Here is a 23,213-nt window from a genome sequence, read left to right as displayed (position 1 = left end):
TGCAGTTTTGATTAGGCGGGGTCATACTCCACATCAGTGACCATTTCCATCATGTTGTACGTGTTCTCATTACACATGTGACTCATTCAATAGGATGTGTGATTAATTTTCATAATTCAACTCTAAATAATTTGCTGGATTCAAATATGACTTCAGCCTTATGGAACAAATCCTTTTCTGGCTTTGAAATTCGAATTCTTAACAAATGATACACAATATTATGTTTTTTTTACTATTATTTAGCATTAAAAATACAATCTGCTGCGTACACACACATACATACATACATATATACATATATATGTGCGTGTTTGCATATATATATATATATATATATATACTGTATATATGTATACGTGTGTAGATATACGTGTGTGTATGTATATTTATTGTATGTGTATGTATATATTTGTATTTATATGAGTTTATATGTGTCAGTATATAAGAGAAACTTCCTCTCACCCCAGTGCTTTGTCGCACTCCTTCAGAAGGCTCTTTTTTTTCTCTTTCTCGAGCCTGAAAGAAGCTGCGATATAAATAAATCTGCTCCAAACAACAATGAAAAACCACAGGGCCTCCCTCTGGAGTGTTCAATGGCAGCTTAAAAGCCTGTTGTTCTCTTATTCATAGAAGCAGTATTCGTAGGTCGATTTGAAATGTTGAACATGACCCTGTAACTCTGATAGCTGGTGTTTCCCTGTAGCCACAGCCTGTCTTTAGGATACTAGTGCTTGTGTCAAAAAATAAATGCCTAGAGGCGGTGTGACTGACATGGGTCAAGTAGTATTAAGTCATAATGTCTCCAGATGCTTTGTGTACCAAATGGATCCGGCCCAACATATAGAAGACTTTTCTAGATAATGCTGTCTGTATTTGTATCCAGTGTGGCTGAACAACTCAAGACATCTCAATTTTTTATACATTTGACAGAAGCTTGTGTGTAATCCAACAAGATACTGTTATTTTAAGCGAAATCATAGGAAAAGTTAGAAATGTCAATAAATAATAACCTCGGAATTTACTGTAGAAAATGAGGCTATCCAACTCGACAGGACGCTCATAACAAAGAAGCTGCGGGATGTCAAGCAACATTGATTTGTGCTGCCATACATATGTAACACATCTTTTCTCATCATGAATTATTCATTAGTTTGCCCACAGATAATATCTGAATCAAATTAGCATCAGTTGGACAAAGTTATTTTTGATAATATGGTAGGAAAGCTTTAAAAATGAGAAATGGAAAGGAATCTCTTAAAAACATAATTATTGATTTTTTATTTTTTTTTCCGCCTTCCTCTCCGTCTCCATATCCAGGTTACAACTGTATTCAGATGATGGCGATCATGGAACATGCTTACTACGCAAGCTTCGGGTACCAGATTACCAGTTTCTTTGCTGCTTCCAGGTAAATATTTGTCAGACTGCAAAAGTTGATCTCAAATGGTGTTTTTTAATCCCAATTTCCTCAGGTTTTATTGCAACAAAACATGTTTGTTATTATTTATGGATCATTTTTAAGAATCAATTGAGGCGTATGAGCTTTACGCTTTTAATAAAGTACAGACGCAAAGTAAAAATAGATGCAAAGAGGTGAGGGATATACTTTTAAATCTGCATCATATTTCATTCTATGTTTTGCTGTAGTGATATAAAGATCAAAATGAAAATATGCTGAAACTATATTTATGGCAACAAGTCCCATTATTGTTTAAAAGATAATTAAAACATTTAATACATCCTAAATTTGAAGGAAAAAAACAAAAGGGAAACTACAAATAAAAACCCGACTGCTAGAATTCCCTGAATTAGCAACACAAATCATTACCATTCAGAAATACGCAAAAACTCACATACTCATCAGAAATAAGGGACAGTGATCGAATCACTTAACTAGTATGAATGGAAAAGCAAGAAGAATATACACGGCATATTTCATGTATTATTAAGAAAAAAAATATACACCTGAATAATGTTAAAATCTTACTGTAAAAAAAAAACAACAACAAAAAAACCACCTTCTTGAAATGCCAGAGGAGAAAGGATGACATGGTGAATAGGACCGTGAATTCCATAGCTGGGAACCTCCGAACGTGATCCTGAATTGAGATGAAGTAATTCAGGATGAGGTTCTGATGCTGTTCCAGTGGACTGATTATAAAAAGGCTTTGGTGTATAATCTTGAGAGCTGCACAATAATTGATCCAAACAGTAAAATGTAATCTTTTATCGTGCCAAACAGATGAGGTTTGGATTCTCACATGGTTTATATTGATAAAGAAAATAGATAAATGCAGTTTAAATATTGTTGCGAGCCTCCATATTTATCATAACAAGGGAACTATTATCAGCAAAAGAACAGTTCCAAAGAAATGATGGAAAATGGAAAGCGCGTTTGCCTTACAGTGCAATGCATCGTTTTCTAATATTTTCCAACATTTTTCACTGACAAATTTAAAAGTAAACGTTTGCAAAATGTCAACATAAGCAAAATTAAACTTATTAAGTTCGACAATAACCATATACTTTATTTACAGTGATATCTCGGCATAGGTAACATTTGTTGTCCTCCAGTCATTTACGTGATTAAAGCAACTCTGATGAAATGACCGATGTGTGACCTGTATGTGATCGAGAGGCCAATGCGTGTTTTTCTCCCATGTAACAAAGAGACAATCTATGATCGTGAGTTTTTATATTTGTGCCAGAAGACTCTATTGATTGTCCTCTTCCTCTTTATTTAATTTTTTCTTTTCCTCTATCAAACGCACAAGATTTCCTAATGCTGTCAGGCCAGAATCGGCTGGCTGTGCCGTAAACAGATACACCAGTGGCTCCTTTTGTTGCATGTCTGAATGAAAAGCCCCTTCAAGGCATTGCCAAATAAAACAGTTCTACAGTGTTTCATATCTACCGCAGAATATTCCCTTTTAATATAACTGCAAATAGTTTCGAGATTTTATTTTTAGGGTTTTGTGTTCAACTTTGCACTGTCAGGAGGACAAAACTGAGGGAACAACTTCCCTCTTTGTAAAATCGGTCACCTCAGATCAAGGTTAGGAAGCCTAACCCCGGCTGTAATCTCTCTGTAAATACATTTTTCAGTAAATCCAGAGAGTGGAGGAACACTTTGATAAAGGTTTATTAGTCTTAGTATTTATCTTCTTTCAGAGATCCCCCCCTTCCCTGCTTAGAGTACAGCATAAACCCAAAGTGGAATGTATATATAATTTCATCCAATCTTGATCTCTCAGTGTCATTTAAAACCTGAGCGCCTGAGTAGCGGGAAGTGGTAATACTGCTACTATGTGTCCGGCTTTGCAAGGAGGCTGATAAAATGATAGCAGGAAGGACAGATGGGACATTAGTCGAGAATGTGAGGTGTATATTCAAAGTTTTCTTTCTATGGATGAACACTTACATTTATGGGCCGCACGTATGAAGTGTTTTCTCACACAAATTTGTTCTCTCTTGTTACTCTGAGATATCATTTTTACGGTAGATTTTAAGGGCAATAACACGCCACACAAAATAGATCAAACATGTAAACTCTGAACCCCACCAAGGTGGCGACATGGATACAGAATATGAACGTAACATCCTACATTTTCTTTCCAATTGCATCAAATTAGTTATTCTTGGAGCTTAAAACCTGACCATTTCATTACAATTCATGGCCTCAAAGACATTTCAGACATGCTGACGTTTTTTTCTGAGATCTTGGCCATTATGTAGTATTATACATAAAAGGCTGAATATGTGATCCAGAATATGATCGAGATGATATCTGGAATCTTGAATCTTTCAATCATTTCCCCTTGACAGAAGGAATTGGATTGAAATTTGGAAATGTGTCCTGAAATGCCATTAATACAGTAGATTTATTCTGCCATTGACCAAGAACATTCTTCAGGATCCAGGCTGTAGAATTTACTCCAGATGGCTTCCAAAAGTTACTCGCTTGTTCCTTGTAAAAAGATATGTCATGCCGCCAAAGCTCAACGAGGGTCATAGTCATATACTCCTTGAGGTCATGGTGGGGAAAAGATTTTTGGGCAGGGTGAGGATGCAGGGAATGTGAGTGTTTGTTTGTGTCCCCTTGCAGTCGCTACGGCACCCCGGATGAGCTGAAGCAGCTGATTGATGTGGCTCATTCGATGGGCATCGTGGTGCTGCTGGATGTTGTTCACAGCCATGCATCCAAAAACACCGACGACGGCCTCAACAAGTTTGATGGATCTGACTCGTGCTTCTTCCACTCACCTCCCAGAGGGTACCACAAACTTTGGGATAGCCGTCTCTTCAATTACTCCAGGTACTTCTTATTTTCTGTAAAATTTCATTAAGGTGCAGTACGTCGTTGAATGAAACATTTACACTCCATCCTTCTATAAATGATACAAGTAGATTCTTTTATCCAAATGAAGCATTTAGATCGGCCGACGAAATGTGTTGTGCAGTGATGTGCATCACATTTAAATAACATATTCAATACGGAAAGTACTGTGTAATTAAATAAGGATGCGCTTGCTTACTGATGTACAGTAGAAGTGAAAATGTACCTGCTCTACATTTGGTGATCTCTGCAACACTTCTACTTTTGCCTTTGGCTTTATTCTACTATAATTATATTGTAATTCCATTCAATGTCCTGTTTTTCTGAGCCTTTTACCACTAAATGTAAGGAAACACACCTATACCACTGATTACGACAATTTCCACTCAATCTGCATATCATGCTATAACTAACAAGTTAGTGTTGTAGTCGTAAGTTACATATAACCCTAAGCTCGATCTATTGGAGAGCACCTGCTTACGTTTAACGTCTGCCATGATTGCATCGGATATATAAATGTTTGCATTTAAGCAAAAAAAAAAAAAAAAAAGCGCATGAGCACATCAGTTTCATTGCTTCACCGATGTACAAAACACCATCTGAATAGATTGATAAATGAGCCCTGACTTACCAGTCTGTATGTTTTATGAGACTGCTGTATCTGATGGAGCATGATGCGTTCAAGGTCAAAAGCAAGACAAATAGACGCACAATAAAGTTCAATGTTAATCTGATATTCTTGAGGCAAAAACTGCCCATTAGTGGTAAAGTTAAGTTTCAAATGCCTTGTTTTTACACTTTTTTGCACATTTCCCCTAAAAGGGTATGGAATTATAATCCATTATGAGTAATGTTTTGATCCAGTGTTGTGTTCCAGTCTAAGTGTAATGTTTATATCTTCAGTTAATTGCAAAGCTTTGAGGAAGAACTGGAAAACAGGCCATTTTCTGACTCTTCTGGTGCTCAGTGTACACCAAAATTATTGATCGGTGTTGTTGTACTCCCTGTTAATTAAGTGTCTTGCCTCTGTAGCCAGAAAATGATCCCAGCACACATTAACGAGGAACAGGCTCTGTTGGGTCTATCAGATGCCTTTTCTGAACTCTCTTTTAATAAGTGTGTGCAGCAGTTTCCAATACATTATACGATGCTTAGTGTCAAGCATGGGGGCTATAATAAGAGAACACGGCTCTTCTTTCATTAGTTATTGAACTCTCCTCAAATCAGGAGCTCTCATTAGACATGGAGCAGACATATGCCGCAACTGGGGGGCATATGAGGAGTCATTTGTAAAAGCCCAACGGAGCCCGGCAATGTCATAGCCAGTTCATTTGTCTTCCCTGCCTCTCTCAGGTTTGTGTCATTTGTGTCAAGCATTTCTGCGACTCCCTTTGGAAGAAAATCAACCTCTGACTGTAGCTATGAAGCTAAAGTGAACTACAGCTTGGTTTTAATCGAGCAGCTCTGCTTTCAGCAAATAGAATATGACCATCCATTTCTTACACTCTTAAAGGTTCCACCTATGTTCCCGCAATATATTGGCTTATTAAAAATGACACTGCAGGGTTTGGAGGGAGCTGTACCTTCATAGTTTCATAATGAACCAAAATATTCTCATAAATGATCTCTAACATTGTTTGTGTTTTTTCATGAAAGTTTCAGCAAAGTTGTTTTAGCACGCACCAACACAGTGGAGGGGTCGGCAGGATTTGAATGATGCAAAACGGTTTGCCAAATCAACCGTGCAATTTTAAGAATATTTTAATTTCATTGTGAAAACCGCTGCCACCAGGGTGTATTTGGCAAGGTGTTTTAGCATTTCATATTTTTTGTATCCTTGGAGAGAACAACACCATCTGCAATCATTAAACTTGTGGACTCTCACCTCAGTCACTATTTGATTGTCAACTGTATTTGCCACTGTGCCTGTTGCTCTAGGTTCAGCTTCCCTCTCTTGTCTCACCATCCCAGCCTCTAACTTTGTCTCAGCCAAACCAATGCCGTCATTCTCATATCCTCCACAGTACAGCGGGTCGCGGAAGGTGCTTTCACTCACCATCTGTTCACAGTCATGTGACGCACCATCATGTAGGCTTCCAAGTACTGTCTTCCTTGACAGGTTATTTATTTGACAAATTACATTGTTGACAAAAACTTCTGTCATCGCTTTCATAGCATCTTCAGACACGCAGACAGTTGCAGGGATTAAAGTTCTCCATCTCTTCGATGGATTTCTGTCAATCGGATTCCATGTATAGCGGCACGGTGGTCCAGGTTCTGGGTCCGAGCCCCAGCTCAGATTCGGGGCCTTTCTGTGTGGAGTCTCCATGTTCTCCCTGTGCCTGCGTGGGTTCTCTCTGGTACTCCAGCTTCCTCCCACAGTCCAAAGACATCATGAGGGGACGAGGCTGATTGATACTCTAAACTGACAGTCGGCATGACTGTGAGAGCCAGTGGTTGTCTGTCTCTATGTGTTGGCCCTGTGATGGACTGGTGGGTGAACCCTGCCTTATGCCCGAAAGCTACTGGGGTAGGCTCCAGCCCCCCCGTGACCCTTAACAGGATAAGTGGAAGAAAATGGATGGATGGATGGATGGATTCCATTTATGAAATGTTTGAGGGTAGATGTCCAGTACAGTGGGTGGGTACCTGGTGGGTGAAAGAAACCTCTGTTGATGCAGGCATGTACATGTTCATAACAGCTACAGTGTGTTGGTGAAAGGTTCCTTCTAATGCCCCCTTCCCAGTTTGAGTTTGCTCTTTTGGTGGTGCATTTAACAATTTTAGCCTGTTATTATAGTCAAAAAGCTCCCAGTTACAGCTTCACAGGCTATGACCCAAGCCACTTTTGCCTCTGTCAAAAAGAGGGTGTATGAACTCATGCCCCGTCCAACACATGCGTGCGCACACACACACACACGCACACACACACAGAATGGTATGGCAAAACCCTTATGGGTTGAGATTTCATGAATACGGATGCAGGGGTGGTTCCAATTTTAATGAAGCCCCTTGTGATGCGTTAAGGGGCATCTAATCTGAAAGATTCATCGGATCACAAGACTACAGAGCAAGTAAGCCCATATTAAATTGACTGGGTTTTCTCTTCCTCTTTGCTTACATTGCGTCCAGTAAGAAATCAGTATAATACTTTTGACACCATCGCACCAAAATCCACATCTCTGATTTCTCTGAAACTCATCACCTGGCATACTGTAGTTCTTACAGTATGATAATGTTCTCATTAGGTTTACAGACATGGTCTGTTACAGGTTTTTGAAACCAAGACATTTTCCTCACAATTTTCTCTGCGGCTCAGCTTCCACTTCTGCATCCTTATCAGAGAAAAACCTTGTATTTGTTGGTTTATTTGTTTGTCTTGAACTTTTCTTGCTAAAGCATTTGACTCAGTCTCAAGACGATGCAGTTGAGATAGGCGTCTGCATCCAATTTGTTAACTTGAGTTGCCTCTGAGTCAAATGTATCTATGTTCTGTATGAAGAATGTTTGGCTTTGTAAACATCAGTTCTGAAAAGATGCTAGAAGTGGTTTTGTAGTTGCTGGATACCAACTTGATGGGAGAAGAATGAGACTGCTGTGAAATCATGTAAGGACACAATCTGCATTCTCCCTAACTGACACAACGGTTGGTTGTGACAAGGTTCTCAGCCTCGCTGAAATAAGCTCGTACTTCAGCTTCCTAAAATATTAAAGTAGATGAATTATTCAAGTAAAACACATGGCGTTCCAAATGCCCTTGAAAAACCCAAAGGATAGCTCGCTTATTTTTTAACGTGATGAAGATTAATAAACTTATCTGAATGTAAAATAAATGAGACGTCCATGCTCTAGACACTAGATATGATGAGCAGAAATGATCGAGGGGTTAGAAGCATTATTCATCGGCCACTGTTTCTTTAATAAACCTTTTCAAAATTTCAATGTCACCTTGAGACAATGACCGAGTAAATCGAGCCAGTGGTCGGCCATGTAGTGGGTTGGTGCTGGCAGCCCAGGAAACCAAACCCTTTTGTAGATCAGGGCCTTAAGATGTAAGAGTTCTGAGAAGCTTGATGTGGGCTCGTTCTGTAATCTTCCCACCTCTCTCAGGATCATTTGCATCCATTTTTCATCAATCTTTGTGTGAATTCTTAAGATATGAAAATAGGCCCAGTGCCAGGCTTTTGAAAACTTTTTGTTTTTTTAACGCTTCTCCATGTGCCCATGCCGAATCCTGTGTTTGATGACGTACGAATAATAATTCTGTCTTTGACAAGACTGTGTTCTATGTGTGTTTTTATTTCTTTTAAACATTTGTTAATGATCTTTAAATCAAGGCAGTATAAATAATTAAATTCCCAATGCCTCTGTGCTTTGGTTGATCTACAGTGAATGGCAACAAAAGATTGCTTTTAGAAACTCACTGAATGAAATTATTTCTGCCATCGTTATACTATAGTTATTTTCGATGTGAGACCAAATAAAAGAGAAACCATCCTAATCTTAATGCCAAACACTTTCAAAATCACCTTCTGCTGTACATGTGTCATTATTGCAAATAACATAAGAATATCCATCAGATCCTTTTGAACGGCGAAAAACTTTTGACTTTTGTGGCTGGTGCAGCGTTTCCATCGCTATCAGCTGTTATGGTATCATTTGTCTGAATGAACTGAAAGAAAAATGGTCAGAATTTAACGTGAGAGACACATAAAAGGATTCAAAGAATCTATCTGGTGATAAATGGCCGGCGTTGATTTGAACCAAACCCGAGACAATAACCTGGCAGCCATTTATGACTGTGCATACTGCAGTATATCTGGCCTCTGCTGGATGAAAGAATAAACCTAAAGAGTAACTACGCCTGTAAACTATTTTTGATACGGTATGTAGTAGTTTTGTTGTTTCAGTTCTAAATCCTGGTATTTTATTGCAAAGTATTTGGATTTTACAGATTGTGACAACCCTGCAGAGGTACTGCCCTCCACAGATGGAAACTTTGCTATTGCTATGCAAGGTTGCTATTGCTGGTCTGGTGAGTCACTTGAGTCTGCAGAGCTGGAGAACCAGGAGTAACAGCATGCTGCAGGTTTAGGACTGCAAGTCTTCCCGAAATGGCGCTGGGCTTAAACTGATCTCTCACCCTAACCACTCCTGGTCCTCTTACGGAAACCTCCTGAATCTAATGCCAGAGGCTCATCTAATTTTGTTGGTGACTCTGTTGTGAAAAACTTGGGTTAGAGTCCTGGACTGAACCTGTCTGAAACTGCTGGTTCTGCAGACAAATACTGTAGAATCTGGTGGCAGGTGATGCTAAGAATTTTGAGGCTTTCAGCCATAAGTAAACTCTGCTCCATCAGGGGAGACACCTATGAAGGAGAATCAGCCTGCCAGACTGAAACTGATGCCTGAACGGCAGGCTGTGAAACATACAGTCTCACAGGCAGCAACATATCCCTTCCAGGATGCTAAGCAAGAGCAGCTAACTGCCAGGCAGCCAGACAATTGGCAGATATCTGAATCAAATCACAGCAAAACAGGGACAGTCTGTCAGAGAGCTAGATGAGAGTTTAGCCTGCAAGGCTGCCAGAAACACCAGACGCCTTGAGGACTGCTTAAATATGTGGTGGAAAGACACATTTCTTATTAAGTACAACACACTGCGCTATTGCCTAATTCCGATTGGCTGAATGTAGTTGACCTAGTATTTAAATAATGTGTGACAACTCCACACAAAATAAACAGAAAAGGCAACTTAAATCATATTTGAGTTTCATTTAAAATGTATATGAGAAGTAGTTATATGTATGTCATTTGAATGATTTTGCATGCAATCCATGGGGGGTGTAATGGTGGACAACACTGGAGCAGCGCCTGCAGCACTGAAAGCTAAAGACAAAACAGAAAGAAACGTGTGAGACAAAACAGGTTTGATATACAGTATTATTAGAGCACCCAGGCAAGTTGTATATAACGTGTTTTATCATCTTGTAATATATAATAATGAAACAAGGTCCTTGCCGATACAGAGCCCTATTTATGATGTCAAAAAAGTTTGCAGTTTATGTGTAGGCATAAAAACACCGATTAAAGTTAGGATAACGCTTCCAGTTAGGTTAGCGTTTTGGAACACAGTGTTGCTAATGCAGCTGAAATAACTTGAACACCGATCTCAGATTTGTATTGGTACCAAACCAACTGTCCTCCTGAGAACTACAACAGCCTTATAACGTTGTTGAACCAGGGAATTTGTGCGTTCTCCTTGAAAAAGTATTGGCTTTGTTTAAATGGTACCACCATGTAATTAAAGCACATTACGTACCACCTCCACACAATGTGGTGTTCAGAGGTTGCAGTCATCTCAAATATTTTCAGCTCTTGTCCTGCCTGCAATAATAGTAAATCCTGCACTGTGGGTCACACTTGTTTAAAACTAGAGAAAGAAAAAGGAGTCGTTGACTTCAGGTGCCTTGTAGCAGTGAATGCTACATGTTTGAGATGATCTTCCTCTACAAGCAGCAACATTTCTTCATGAGTACTACTTTAGTCTATCAGTACTCCCTAATTAAGTTTAACTGTCATGGCTGAAGTGCAGAATGAGGACACTGTGTATTTTTTTTTCTTTTTATGAACACCATAGACCAATTTCATTGAACTCTGTGTGGTGTGTTGCATCGGATATAGAGCTCTAACTATCAGGCTGTAATTGGACTTGATGATGAATGGCATTGTGGGTCCTAATGTGGCAGTATGGTTTCATCTTGGGCCCCAGGCTCCCGCTGGCTATTATCTCTATCCCGTGAGGATACATTGTGTCTGAGCCTTTGTTGGCTCTGCGCAGTGGAGTGGGGGACCTAATCTATTTATCACAAGGTCTGCGTGACCACCCAGCCAGGCTGCTATATCGGATCATACCAGGCTCCCTTGTGCTCTTCCTCGGGGGAAGGAGGAAGCACCGATGTAACATGCAGCTTCACACCTGTCAAACAGTGCCGGGGTTGGTCATCCCTGAGGAATGGAGCACAGACGGCAAAACATTTAAATGTATTTTGTGTCATGACTCACTTTCCGGAAAAAAAAATGCTGTGATTTTTATCTTGTGCCATGGAACATGTAATCCTCTGCATTTAGTGCTTAAACATGCATGGGATAAATCAAACGATACATTTTAAAGAGGGGGTCTTGTTGAGAGCAAGAATTGGCAAGCGCCGGATGGATTTTGCAGTTTGAGAGGTTATTGAAGCGCTGGTGAAGCGTGAATCTGTGCCTCATCACTGCTTCAACAACATTTGACATGATGAAATTACATCATTCAAGCACAAAATTTTGAACTGCTCTTCAGTGTTGTGTCATGGCTGATAAAAAAAAAAAAAAATCTGTTTAAATTTGCTGGCATGAATGAGAGTCGACAGAAACGAGAACTTCTCGTTGCAAATGTCGATTTAAGTGAATTTAATATTGATTCCACATTAGATAGACATAGATAATAACATTATTTACTCGAATGATATTTCAAGAGGACGTGTTGCACCCTTTTTTCCAGGGAAAAAAAAGCCGTACTTGTACTTTATTAGATCTGTGTAAGTGTAAATAATTAAACTGAAAACCAGTAGATGTTGGTGCAGTGCTTAATGCAACTTGTTTTCTCATCAAAATTTCATTGCAGTGTTTACTGACACAATAGATACAAATAGAAGCAAATATAGAAACAACAAACAGTATCATTGTCGGAGTGGAAAATACCAGGAGCAACAGAGTTATGAAGCTCAGCATAAGAAGAGGCAGCAACTCACATTTAAACAGTGTCAGGACGGTGTCTTTGCCTCTGCTATCTAGCATGACATCCATATGTACAATGTTTCATTTGGTGCTCATTATGCACACTGCATAGAGGCAACCAAATCTTGAGTTTTAACTGACATTTCCATGGCAACCCACCACTGAATGGGGAGAGGTGAGGTGCGTAGTGTACTTTGCCTCGAGTGGCTGTTCAGATGTAGATGACTCTCCTATCACTCAGTCAGGAACAGGGATGTTGGGCCATTTATGGAATCCACCTCCTCCAACTTCCACCAACACAGTCCAGCCAACTAGCAGAGAGAGCATTTGCATGCTTTTGTGATGGATTTTGGGGCCAAGATTCCTACTCAGATAGTACCAGTTCTTTACCCTTGTGTATGCAATCCCCCTGCTTTGTATTCATTACCCAGGTGTTGCATGAAATCCTGAATTTACAGAGATGGACTCAGCTTTAGTAAACACTCACTGAGGGGTCATTTGAGTGGTCTGATGGAAATCAGAAACTTCCCTGTGTACAGGAAGTCTCCTATTTCTCACCCTGACAACTGGATTCATGGAAAACGGCATCCTCTCTGCCGTGCAGTTGATGAAAACACCATCTCCTCTCACTGACACTCCATCTCCAACATGATGACGCTTTGGTTATCAATATGTGAATGCCCTGTAGCGGTGAAAATTAATCTCTGGTGCCTTAAGTGCATGATGAGATTTGTGAATAATTCCGCTCCTGGTGTATCTGACCTTGAGAGTGTGTTTTTTTGTGTGTGTGTCGCCAGCTGGGAGGTGCAGCGGTTCCTCCTGTCTAACTTGCGCTGGTGGATGGAGGCCTTTAAGTTTGATGGCTTCAGATTTGATGGAATAACCTCAATGCTGTATCACCACCATGGAATTGGTAAGACTTGTGCTTCACACAAAAAGATGTGTGTGTGTGTGTGTGTGTGTGTGTGTGTGTGTGTGTGTGTGTGTGTGTGTGTGTGTGTGTGTGTGTGTGTGTGTGTGTGTGCTTGTGCATGTGTGTAAAGTGTGCATGTCATCCATCTGTTCTCTGCACTGGAGTTCAGGACATCACTGACATGCCAGTCAGGATATAATACAAACTCTGGTCCTACCTGCACAAAAACATGTGGAAAAAAAAACAAAACAAGAAATTAAAATTACTCCTGATACAGAGATTTTCTTTTTTCTCTCGCTTTTCCAGATTTATTTAAATAAATGAGTAAACAACCGAGTCACATTAGACTGGACTTTAAATGACGTGTTTTCCAAAGATTCTAGATAAAAAATATGGTCCAGATTATTTACTAATAGTAAAGAAGACTTTACAGTGCCAATTTTAATCTGTCTTTTGCAGCAGATAAAACTCAACAAAAGATAGGTGCCAGTTGTAGGCAACCTAAAATATTAGAGAGCGAAGACTTCTGCCATATCAACCCTTCTATTAAACATAAATCTGCCACTGTATTGCAATACGTATCTGGAAAAAGTATGAAAAAGCGACTTATTTTCTTCAGTATCCTCAATTTTATGTTTCTCAATAAATAAATGAATGATCTTGCGATGTCAAAAAAGTGGAAAAATCCTGTGTCCACCCTTCGATTTGTTGTACTCCTAAATGTAATGGATTCATCCTTGGGCCACAATGCATCTTTCCACAAAGTTTCATTTCAAGTGGCTGCGTAGTTTTGCATAATCCTGCTGACAAACAGACACGAGTGAAAACATAACCTCCTTGATGGAGGTAAATATTTGTGCAATGTGTCATATTGTGATAGAATGAAAGAGGGAATAACGCAATTATGTCTTTCTATTGCAAAACATTGTGACTGTCACTGATATGAGAATATTGAATATTATAGCCTCCTGTATGATGACATACTGTCAGGTGTAGCAAAAGTAAAACAGAAACAACAAAAGAACATTAGTAAAGCGTGGTGATGATCAAATAGTACCGGTAGTTAAAAAGTGAATGTTTTTTGTGTTAAATTTTTTCAAACTACGACTGGGGCTGTATGGCTCGAAGGTAGAGTGACCGTCTAGCAACCGAAGGGTCGCTGGTTCAATCCTTATTTCCTCCAGTGACCGTGTCCAAGTGTCCTCGAGCAAGATACTGTACCCCTAATTGCTCCTGATGACCCTGCAACTGACCAGTGACCTGTCCAGGGAGAACCCCGCCTCTCGCCCAATGTCACCTGGGATAGACTCCACCCCCCTCACCCCCACCCCCATCCCGCAAACCTTAACGGATAAGCGGTACAGAAAATGGATGGCTAACGTTTTCTGAAATTTCCCAAAAAGCAAAATCTCAACACCAGTTTCTATCTTTTTTAGAATTTTGACGTTGAAGTGAACTTGTCACGGGTGTCTGGAGACTTTAATGCACTCTAGGCAGAGACGCTTACCCCAAAATGCATCCAGAAGCTAGCCAATCGGAAGAAAGGCTTGTGACCACCACAGCATTTCTCCTTTCTTCAACAAAAGCATCATTTTTAATTAGGGCCTGAGCCAGAAGGTACTTCAGGCGAAGACCCTATTATGTTTGTTTAGCTTCTTTTTGTTACTTTGAAGTGTTAGTAATTGTATTTACCCAAAAATCTTTTAGGAGAGACCCTATGGTTTCTATTTTATGATGCAGAATATCTGGAGAAACCTGTCTGGTCTTTGCTCCGGATGAAATAAATGGGGGTTTATAGGAAATTTGATGGCGAGGACAATTGTCTGGTTCAGGACCTGCGTTGTTCTTAACCTATACTACATGTAGAATGTGAGGGTGGGCTCCTGGGCTGTTGTTGGTCTGCTGGGTAAAAAGTGACTTACATTTTACCGTGAATCATATAAATAAACTCTCATGGAGCTCCAGAATAAAACTATGGATTTGGAAATGAGTGATGGTTGATGTTTTCCCCGTTAAGGGAAAAATACAGAATTTATTCATGACTCATACCACACTTGTGGACCACTGAAAACTCCTTGAAACCTTTGAGGGAAACAAAAGTTTTTTGGGGGGGATTTAGTCACTCTGCAAAAAGTGATGAATGCAAAAAATTCTGTGAAAACACTCAAATATGCCAGTTATGATTCAATCCATTCCTACAAGTGGTTCTTGGGGCCTAAAACTCCATGGAGTACCTTTCAAATAAATACAATAACTGGAGTTACTATAAAAATATAATAACTGGAATTAATCGTGGTGCGCTGAAAAGAAAAACACAACATACCAAATGAAATATAATTCTATGTAAGTATGAGACATGTCTGTCACATACTGTGTCACGTGCTGATTAATCACACTGACTTGATGTCAATGCAGTAGTTTCTAATTTAGAGTTTATTATTTGACACCATTTGCACTTTATGTATTTGTGAATAGAAAATGAAATTACGCCATGTTATCTGTGGGCAGCCATGATCGTGATAAATGTCTCCGGCTGTGTTCAGTAACACTCCCTACAAGTAGAAAGTACATTATATTTACTGTCTACTATTTCAAAAGTGTCCAAATGCTGAGTGTGGAATAAATACTCTTTATGGAGCCCTCAAAAATGTTCCAGTCTCGTCTCCCTCCATGTCATTTCCACTGCTTTCTTTTAACAATCCCACAATGCAATGTGTCATATTTTATAGACATAAAATCTACTACCGCAGAACTTCTCCCGTTATTGATGATGCAAAATAGTAAGTGTTTGAAATTTCAGTTTACTGCTCACTGTAAAGTATCTTGCTTAGGGAATAGAGGATGAGTGAGTTAGGATACATGCATGATGCAATATTAATCCGATAAGCTAGAAATAAAGTCTTATAAGTTGACGTTGTCATACCAAGCGGGAAATATGTCAGAGGTCTAAATTAGAACACCAGTAGCTCTGAAACTGAGGAGTGGAGGGTTTCAGGAGTTAACATTGGTCGGGAAACATGATGTTTGCTCACTGTGTGGGTGTTTGCTCCGCAGGCGTAGGTTTTTCAGGAGACTACAGCGAGTACTTCGGCCTTCATGTGGACAGAGACTCGTTGGTTTACCTGATGCTTGCCAATCACATACTTCATACACTTTACCCTGATTGCATCACCATTGCTGAGGTAAGGGGAAAAAAACAAAACACTCTCACACATTACTTTACAATGACACAGCCGAGAGCTGCTATTAATTAAAAGCACGTATTTGTTAGGCATAGCTTACTCAAGTATTCATTGGTGTAATTAAGAAGTAATGCAAAAGGAAATGGGATGTCACTCTTTTGGCCTGTGGTATAGGATTTTGGCTCTTAATATGCGCGTTGTGGAGTTGTATTGATGTGATATTGGCTGACTGCTGGGAAAGAAACCTGTGCACACAAAGTAAAAATGTGATATTAAAGAGTGCGACTTCTCTGCAGGATGTGTCAGGGATGCCAGCTCTCTGTAGAGCCGTGGAGGAAGGAGGACTTGGTTTTGATTACCGACTAGCCATGGCCATCCCTGACAAATGGATTCAGGTGAGATCATTTAGTTCCTGTTACATCTCTCCATAGCAGGGGTAGGAGACGAGCCAGAGACGGCGGCGTCTCTGGTTTGTTCTCCAAACCTTCACCGTTGTACTCTGGCGCTATGACGTCTCCGTCAACTGCCATTGTTCTGACCTTTTTGAAAATGTGTACAATTGTTGATGACTTACTGAAAAAAACCTGGAACTGCATTTAAAAAAAGAAGAAAAGGCCTACGTTATTATTTTAACTGATCGAGAAATACACTCAAAAATATTTCATACCACTTTCATAGAATGTTGCTGCTTTTTCACGACATCATTGCTTGCTAGAAAAACAACAAAATAATCAGTGGAATCTGCTGAAAATAAACTAGAAAACACTTAGGAAGCCAGTATTTCCTCTCGGGTCTACATGGATACAGAAGATTTAAAAAAACAGCAAAAATAGGTCATCTAATTGTTTCTTTATTTAAATATTTCGTGTCTATCTGCCAAATATCATCTAAATCCAGCCTCTTTTTTTTTTTTTTGAAAACTCATCTGTATTTAATATTTTTAAGCATTTAGCAGTCAAACAAGCACAGCGCCATCCTCCATGGACCTCCCAATCACGACCATTAAAAGAATAAAAAATAAAAAGTACAAAGACAAAAAAACAGAAACAAAACAGTAATATGAACCATTTGTTTTTGAGATATCCTGCAAACTAGAGGGCACTTTAAGTCACGTGACGTCCTCAGATCCAGTTCTGGGTACATTTCAAAATGCGTTCTATCATCCTTGCAAATTTCACAATCCATCCACAAACCTTTTGAGTTACAGACAAACCATAAAAGACAGTGATCTTGTGTAAAAGGTATTTCAAAATCATACTTTTCTATTTATGTGAAACAAATAAACAGAGAGACGCACTCACAAATGTAAACCCCCTGTAATATTTTCTGGACATATAGTGTCACGGACAAAACTCTGTTAATATGCGAGGAGAATCTGCACTTGAGTCTTTTTTTCACCCAGAGCTGAAAAAAAAGCTTTTTTATCAATAGTGAGAAGGTCCTTGTGCCTTTTCTAAAGCAGCACTAATTTATTTTTCTTTTCTCCCTTCTCAATCCCACCTGCTGTGTGAATGGGAAGGTCATTATTTATCCCCTCAATCAGAGTTATGAATAAATGATGGAAGAGACACAATTCTCATTGAAAATAAAAGCATTTGACTTATTCATGATGACCTTTTCCTTGGATCAGTAATCACCACAAGTCCTTTGCATGGATGTATATTTTCATTTGATGTGCGCTGGAAGAAAGACGAGCTTTAACAACGTTAACATGAAGGTCATCTCGTCATTGATCCACGCTGAAATTTCTTTTGCAGCGGGTGTTTTTTATTGTTTTTTTTTTTTTTTTTTTTAATTTCTTGACTCTTAAGTGGAACATTTGAATATATGCTGATTCATGATTCTGCCTGAAATCTATGTCCCTGCAGCAGATTTTAATCCTGTCAAAGAAAATGCTACAGTTAAATGTGATTTCAACATTCTTCCTGTGCTCCATAAGCAGTCTGAATTACTGGGTTGAATTAGAAAGTTACCTCCCTCTTCTCTCTCTTTGATGATTTATCATCATCTAATTATAGAAAATCACCTTGGACACAACTATTTCCCTCTCTTGTGGCGACTGATCAATTAAACTGAGGGAGGAAGATATTTCTTGTGGCCCAAGAAGAACTAAATTGTGTAAAATACAGTACAGAGAGAGAGAGAAATACATTTCATGAAATGGGCAAATTTTGACACTGTGTAGGAACAAGTAACATCTGCTGCAAAGTCTTTGTTGTAATGAGAAAAAGCTTGTTAGGGAGAAAGAAGTCTGGTGGGTAAATGTCCTCTTGAGCAGACCAGTATTCTTGCTTACTGTCAGCATTTTTGTGCATTTCCATGTTTGGTGAAGGTTACCATCCATCATTCCAGCAAAAGGTGCAGCTAATGTATTTGCTCTGCTTTCTACAGATTTCATGTACAGTAGCAAATGTGCACGCACTCGAACACAAAAGGGGAAGGAATTGTTGTATTACATCCATGCACCTTAGGTGTCTTTTATCAGGACTGATTTTAAGACATCTTGATGAACTGAAAAATTCATACGACACATGTACAGAAATGGTTAAAAATGGCAGCGCTGCTCGGAGCACCAACAGGATGTATTGCTCTGCGGTGCATTAAGAATGCCATAAAGAGACTGAAAATGTCTACCATAAAGTTAAGAAAAAAATTCAGAAATTAGCTCATGAGTGGACTATAATATAAGAATGTTATTTCTCACCAGAAGAAGCCAGCCACAAAAGTTATGATTAGCCAGGCAAATGTGTTGAGTCTTATAGCTCAGGATTAACAAATCCCGGCTCATGATTTTATAGAAAAAAAAAAGATTTGGGATGCACAAAACACTATTATCTGCTACAACCAGTAAAAAGTAAATTGATACGGTGACAGTGATGATACATCTTTTTTAATTTTTTTTTTTTCTGGAACTATTTGCTATCAGTTTGAGAACGCCATTTTTCAAAATCGTAAACATTCAGCTGTAGCAGCAGGGCTGATCATAAATGGCAAACATTGCATCATGGAGTGATGTGTCATCGGCCAGTGCTGTTTCTGACTGGATGGGAGATTCTGGCCAACAGATATCCTGTGTCCTTCCACAGCAACCGCTGAAGCACTCTTTAGCTCACCACTTCAGACCAAGCTGCACCGTGAAAGTACTTAATGGTCCACAATGGGAAAACATTGTTTATACTAGTGTAGCCGTCAGGTATGAAGGTCTAGAACTGTGTGATGTTCAAACTGCAAAATCTAAGATTTTGCATACCCAGCCATCCATCCACAGACGAACAAAAGTTCTATCTTTGCTTCAGAGTTTATTTTGGATGTACATCAATCTAAATTAAAAAAACCCAAACAAATCCATCCCAATTAGTGGTCAAACCTCTAGCTGAACTGAAAACTATCTTGTGCAAATAAATTAGCTGCTGTACATGGAGTGTTTTGTGACATCAGCAAGGGTGCAGTTTGAGAATTTTGAAACATTTGTGGGTGCATGAAACAAGCCGTCTTTTGATAATGACAAAGCAAGTCTTGATAGTGAAACAGTGGTATAGCTGATAACGCTGAGTGTTTAATTCAATGCAATGAATGAGGTTGAAATTCAGCGTTTAATGAAATTGCGGCTGGGAACGTGGCGCAAAAGAACCACTTTTCTGTCTTCTCTCAGCATTTCTGTATAAAACCACATTAATCACCAGACTGCAACGGCGTTTTTATTAAATAAGCCAATATTACTCAGAACATTTATCAGTAAGCAGGTTTCTCCAGGTTCATGTTGGTGTGTTTTGGTTGAGTGATGATGTGGATTTAGAATGCCTGAAAAGGTTATCTGTCATAAGATCCATCTTAAGCTTTTTCTTTTTATCCTCTATTCTAAACTTTAAGTCAGATTTACTCATACTTTCATTAAAAAGGCAAAGCAGAGTGTATGACCTCTGCACCGCATGCATCTTCTTACACTACAGTTTCTTGTGATTCTTGATGGGGGAAGTCTATGCATCGTTAATCAAGTCTGTCTCTCACAGCAGTGGGTGTTACTCAGTAACGTGGATTGAGGGAGGAGAAGAAGAGCGGGGAAGAGGGAAAGAGGAGGGGGGGGGAACAGAGAGATAGTCCCAGACTTGACCTTCCTCTGTGATGCTTGCACTAGTTGTGCAGCGAGTGTTTCTGTACCGCTGAGACAAAGCCTCCTCCATGGTAAACAGAGGTTTCACAGGATTATCCCCAGGACTCCTCGGGAGAGGGTTTTTTTGTTTTGTTTTTTTTTTGCTTTTCAAACAAAATTGCTTGCAATGCAAAATTGGTTTACTTCCTCTGTGGGGGTGTGCATCTCGCCTACTGAGACTGATTCGATACACATCTTGATACATGTTCAATTATAAGATGCATCGAGGCACATTTTAAATAGTAGACAATTTGGTGTGATTCATTTCAGCCCTGTCAGGGTGCAAGAGGAGGAAATGCAACATCACCATGTGAATGGCTGAAACAATAGAATCCATTCAACAAACGACGGGCATTATAGCAATCATAGAGCAAGACATGATTGAATGCTGTGATTGTATCACTTGCAAGGAAAAAAATCTCTAAAAAAAACGTACTAAATCCATTAACGAGGAACGAGAGCGAGGAGGGGGAATTAAAATGGTGTTAACGTCTTATTAGGAATCTCATCTGCAGCAAAATGAGTCTTTGACTGTGGAGGAGGTCGGGTGTGGAGCAACATTTTGATGCTACCTTGAAGCAGCAGGTGGTGTTGCTGTTTGCGCCCCCACACTGACTCTGTAAATCATGAGATTATTAACTTTGCATTTCACTGCTTTTCACCGCATTTTGCAAGTTTTGCAACGTCTCCCAAGTTTCTTATAAACCCAAACTTATCCCACACTTTTTGAAAGTGGAGTGTCACGATGCCATTCCACTGACTGTCAACTTTTGAGGAGATGAACTGCAAAGGGGACGGTGGGGGGTGCTTGTTTAGCTTGAGTAAGAGAGTGGGATCATGTCATGTCATCTATGGTGGGCGAGCAAAGCAGTGGGGAGAAAAAAGAACAAAGTATCTAGAGCTGTGTAATAGAATTAGTACACCAATATCCATCCATCGTCATCTTCCGCTTAGTCCTTACAAGTAAGGGGGGCTGGAGCCTATCCCAGCATCTACGGGCAAGAGGCAGGGTTCACCCTGGACAGGTCGCCAGTCCATCGCAGGGCCAACATACAGAGACGAACAACCATTCACACTCACATTCATACCTACGGTCAATTTAGAGTATTCAATCAGCCTAGTCCCCAAATTGCATGTCTTTGGACTGTGGGAGGAAGCCGGAGTACCAGAGAGAACCCACGCAGGCACGGGGAGAACATGCAAACTTCACACAGAAAGATCCCGCACCCGAGCCGGGACTCAAACCTGAAACCTTCTTGCTGTGAGGCGACAGTGCTAACCACTGCACCACCGTGCAGCCCCTTACACCAATATATTGCAGTATTTATTTTCAAAATAATGATATTCGAGCTTCTATTATTCATGTATTGGAATATATCCTGATAAAATTACATCATGGCCCATGTATTGTGATACATACATTGCCAAGTCCTTGCCAATACACAGCCCTATAGGAACAACAATGGCAGTTCGTGGATGCAAATGTATCAAGACATATTTTTAGGATAAGTACTGTACCCCATTGCACTTTCAAGTTGTTGTTTTTTTTTCAATTACATCGTTGCCTCCCTGAGGAGTTCTTCCTGAATCGTGAAGCTGAAGAAGAGCAAGCAAGCTACAGAATTCATGGATTTTAGTGCAAGGGAGCATTCAGATGAACATGCCTCGGTATAGTCGATGAAGTGCACTCAGGGCTAGCCTTGCCTCTTCTCACACAGTGTCAATTAGGGAGGGATTTGAATGGACTGAAGTGCCTCCAGTGAGCTGTGTGTGTCGCACAGACGGAGACATGGAAGAGCGAGGGCAGGAAGACAGAAAGAGAGACAGACAGGAAGAAGCAGAAGGACAGAGAGACAAAGAGACTGAGCCACAGAGCTGTGAGCTTATTTATAGATTCACATTTGTGCACCAATGAATCCCTCTCGGTTCCACAAGCAGGGCCTCACGCTGTGTTTCGTCCCCAGCATGACTGATTGATATGACTCATTTACTGTCTGCAAAAGGCTGTTAGGATCAACAGGCTGTGAAAAATTAAGATATCCTAATGAGAGGACCAGATAAAGTGCAGAGCACAAGTTTTGAATGATTCAATCTGATTATGACCATAAAATGCTGTCACTCCTAATGGATAATGTTACAAAAGCCCTCTAATTTAACAAGCACCCTTCCCTCCAGCTATAATAGATTGAGATGTAATGGAAACAATTAGAGGTGGAGGAGGTAGAGGGCTCAGTGGTTGCAGCTAGAATAAGAGAAGCACGAAGAATTCTCCGGCATCCCTCTGTCTCTCTCAGCTCTTCATCTTAAATGACCTCAGAGTCAATTGTCCCCATTTTTGTTTCTTTTTTCTCCATTTATTTTAATTGAATGAAAATATTAGACTGCCCAGCACTCTCTGTATTCAGAAATTCATTTCTGCTCTCATCCTTTGCTCTGTCTGTCATACTGGAAACACTTTCAATTAACATTCTTTCAAAATTCAGGCTGCTGGCAAGCGGTGACCAACTCCAGCATGTTTTAGGTGAACACGTCAGCCGATCCAACGCTAGCCGTTAAAACACGCCCACTTTCTCTGACCCCATTGCTTTGCTGTCACTTAACGCTCATCTTCTTTAGCAGCTTCTTTAGAGCTTCATTTTGCTGTATTTTATTTGCTAATTACCCTTTAAGGCCTCCTTGGATGGTGTTAACTGGTGATGCAGGATTTAGACGGCGCAGGCTTGTTCGCCGAAACCTATTCCAGGAAATCTGTGAAGTGAGCTAAGGAATGACTTTCAGCTGAATGTCGCCTCTGGCGGAGACATTTGCGTGGGTAGAAAGTTCATTAATTTTCAAAACTGCAAAAATATAAAG

General features: G+C 39.8%; 1 protein-coding gene across 1 annotated transcript in view; it reads left to right on the top strand.

Annotated features, from left to right (window-relative positions):
- gbe1b (glucan (1,4-alpha-), branching enzyme 1b) overlaps window positions 1-23,213 on the top strand; it is a 96,820-nt gene that overhangs the window by 23,549 nt on the left and 50,058 nt on the right. The window contains exons 6-10 of the mRNA XM_086216501.1: window positions 1,318-1,408; window positions 4,106-4,315; window positions 12,913-13,028; window positions 16,083-16,210; window positions 16,507-16,605. Of these exons, the coding sequence (XP_086072627.1) occupies window positions 1,318-1,408; window positions 4,106-4,315; window positions 12,913-13,028; window positions 16,083-16,210; window positions 16,507-16,605 (644 nt within the window). The remainder of the gene's footprint in view (window positions 1-1,317; window positions 1,409-4,105; window positions 4,316-12,912; window positions 13,029-16,082; window positions 16,211-16,506; window positions 16,606-23,213) is intronic.

Source organism: Aulostomus chinensis, chromosome 10 (genome assembly GCF_037954235.1).
Source record: "Aulostomus chinensis isolate RoL2024-O1b breed Wild chromosome 10, RoL_Achi_v1.0, whole genome shotgun sequence".
Lineage (NCBI taxonomy): Eukaryota > Metazoa > Chordata > Actinopteri > Syngnathiformes > Aulostomidae > Aulostomus > Aulostomus chinensis.
The sequence above is the reverse complement of the archived record's forward strand: the minus strand, read 5'-3'. Positions and strand labels throughout refer to the sequence as shown.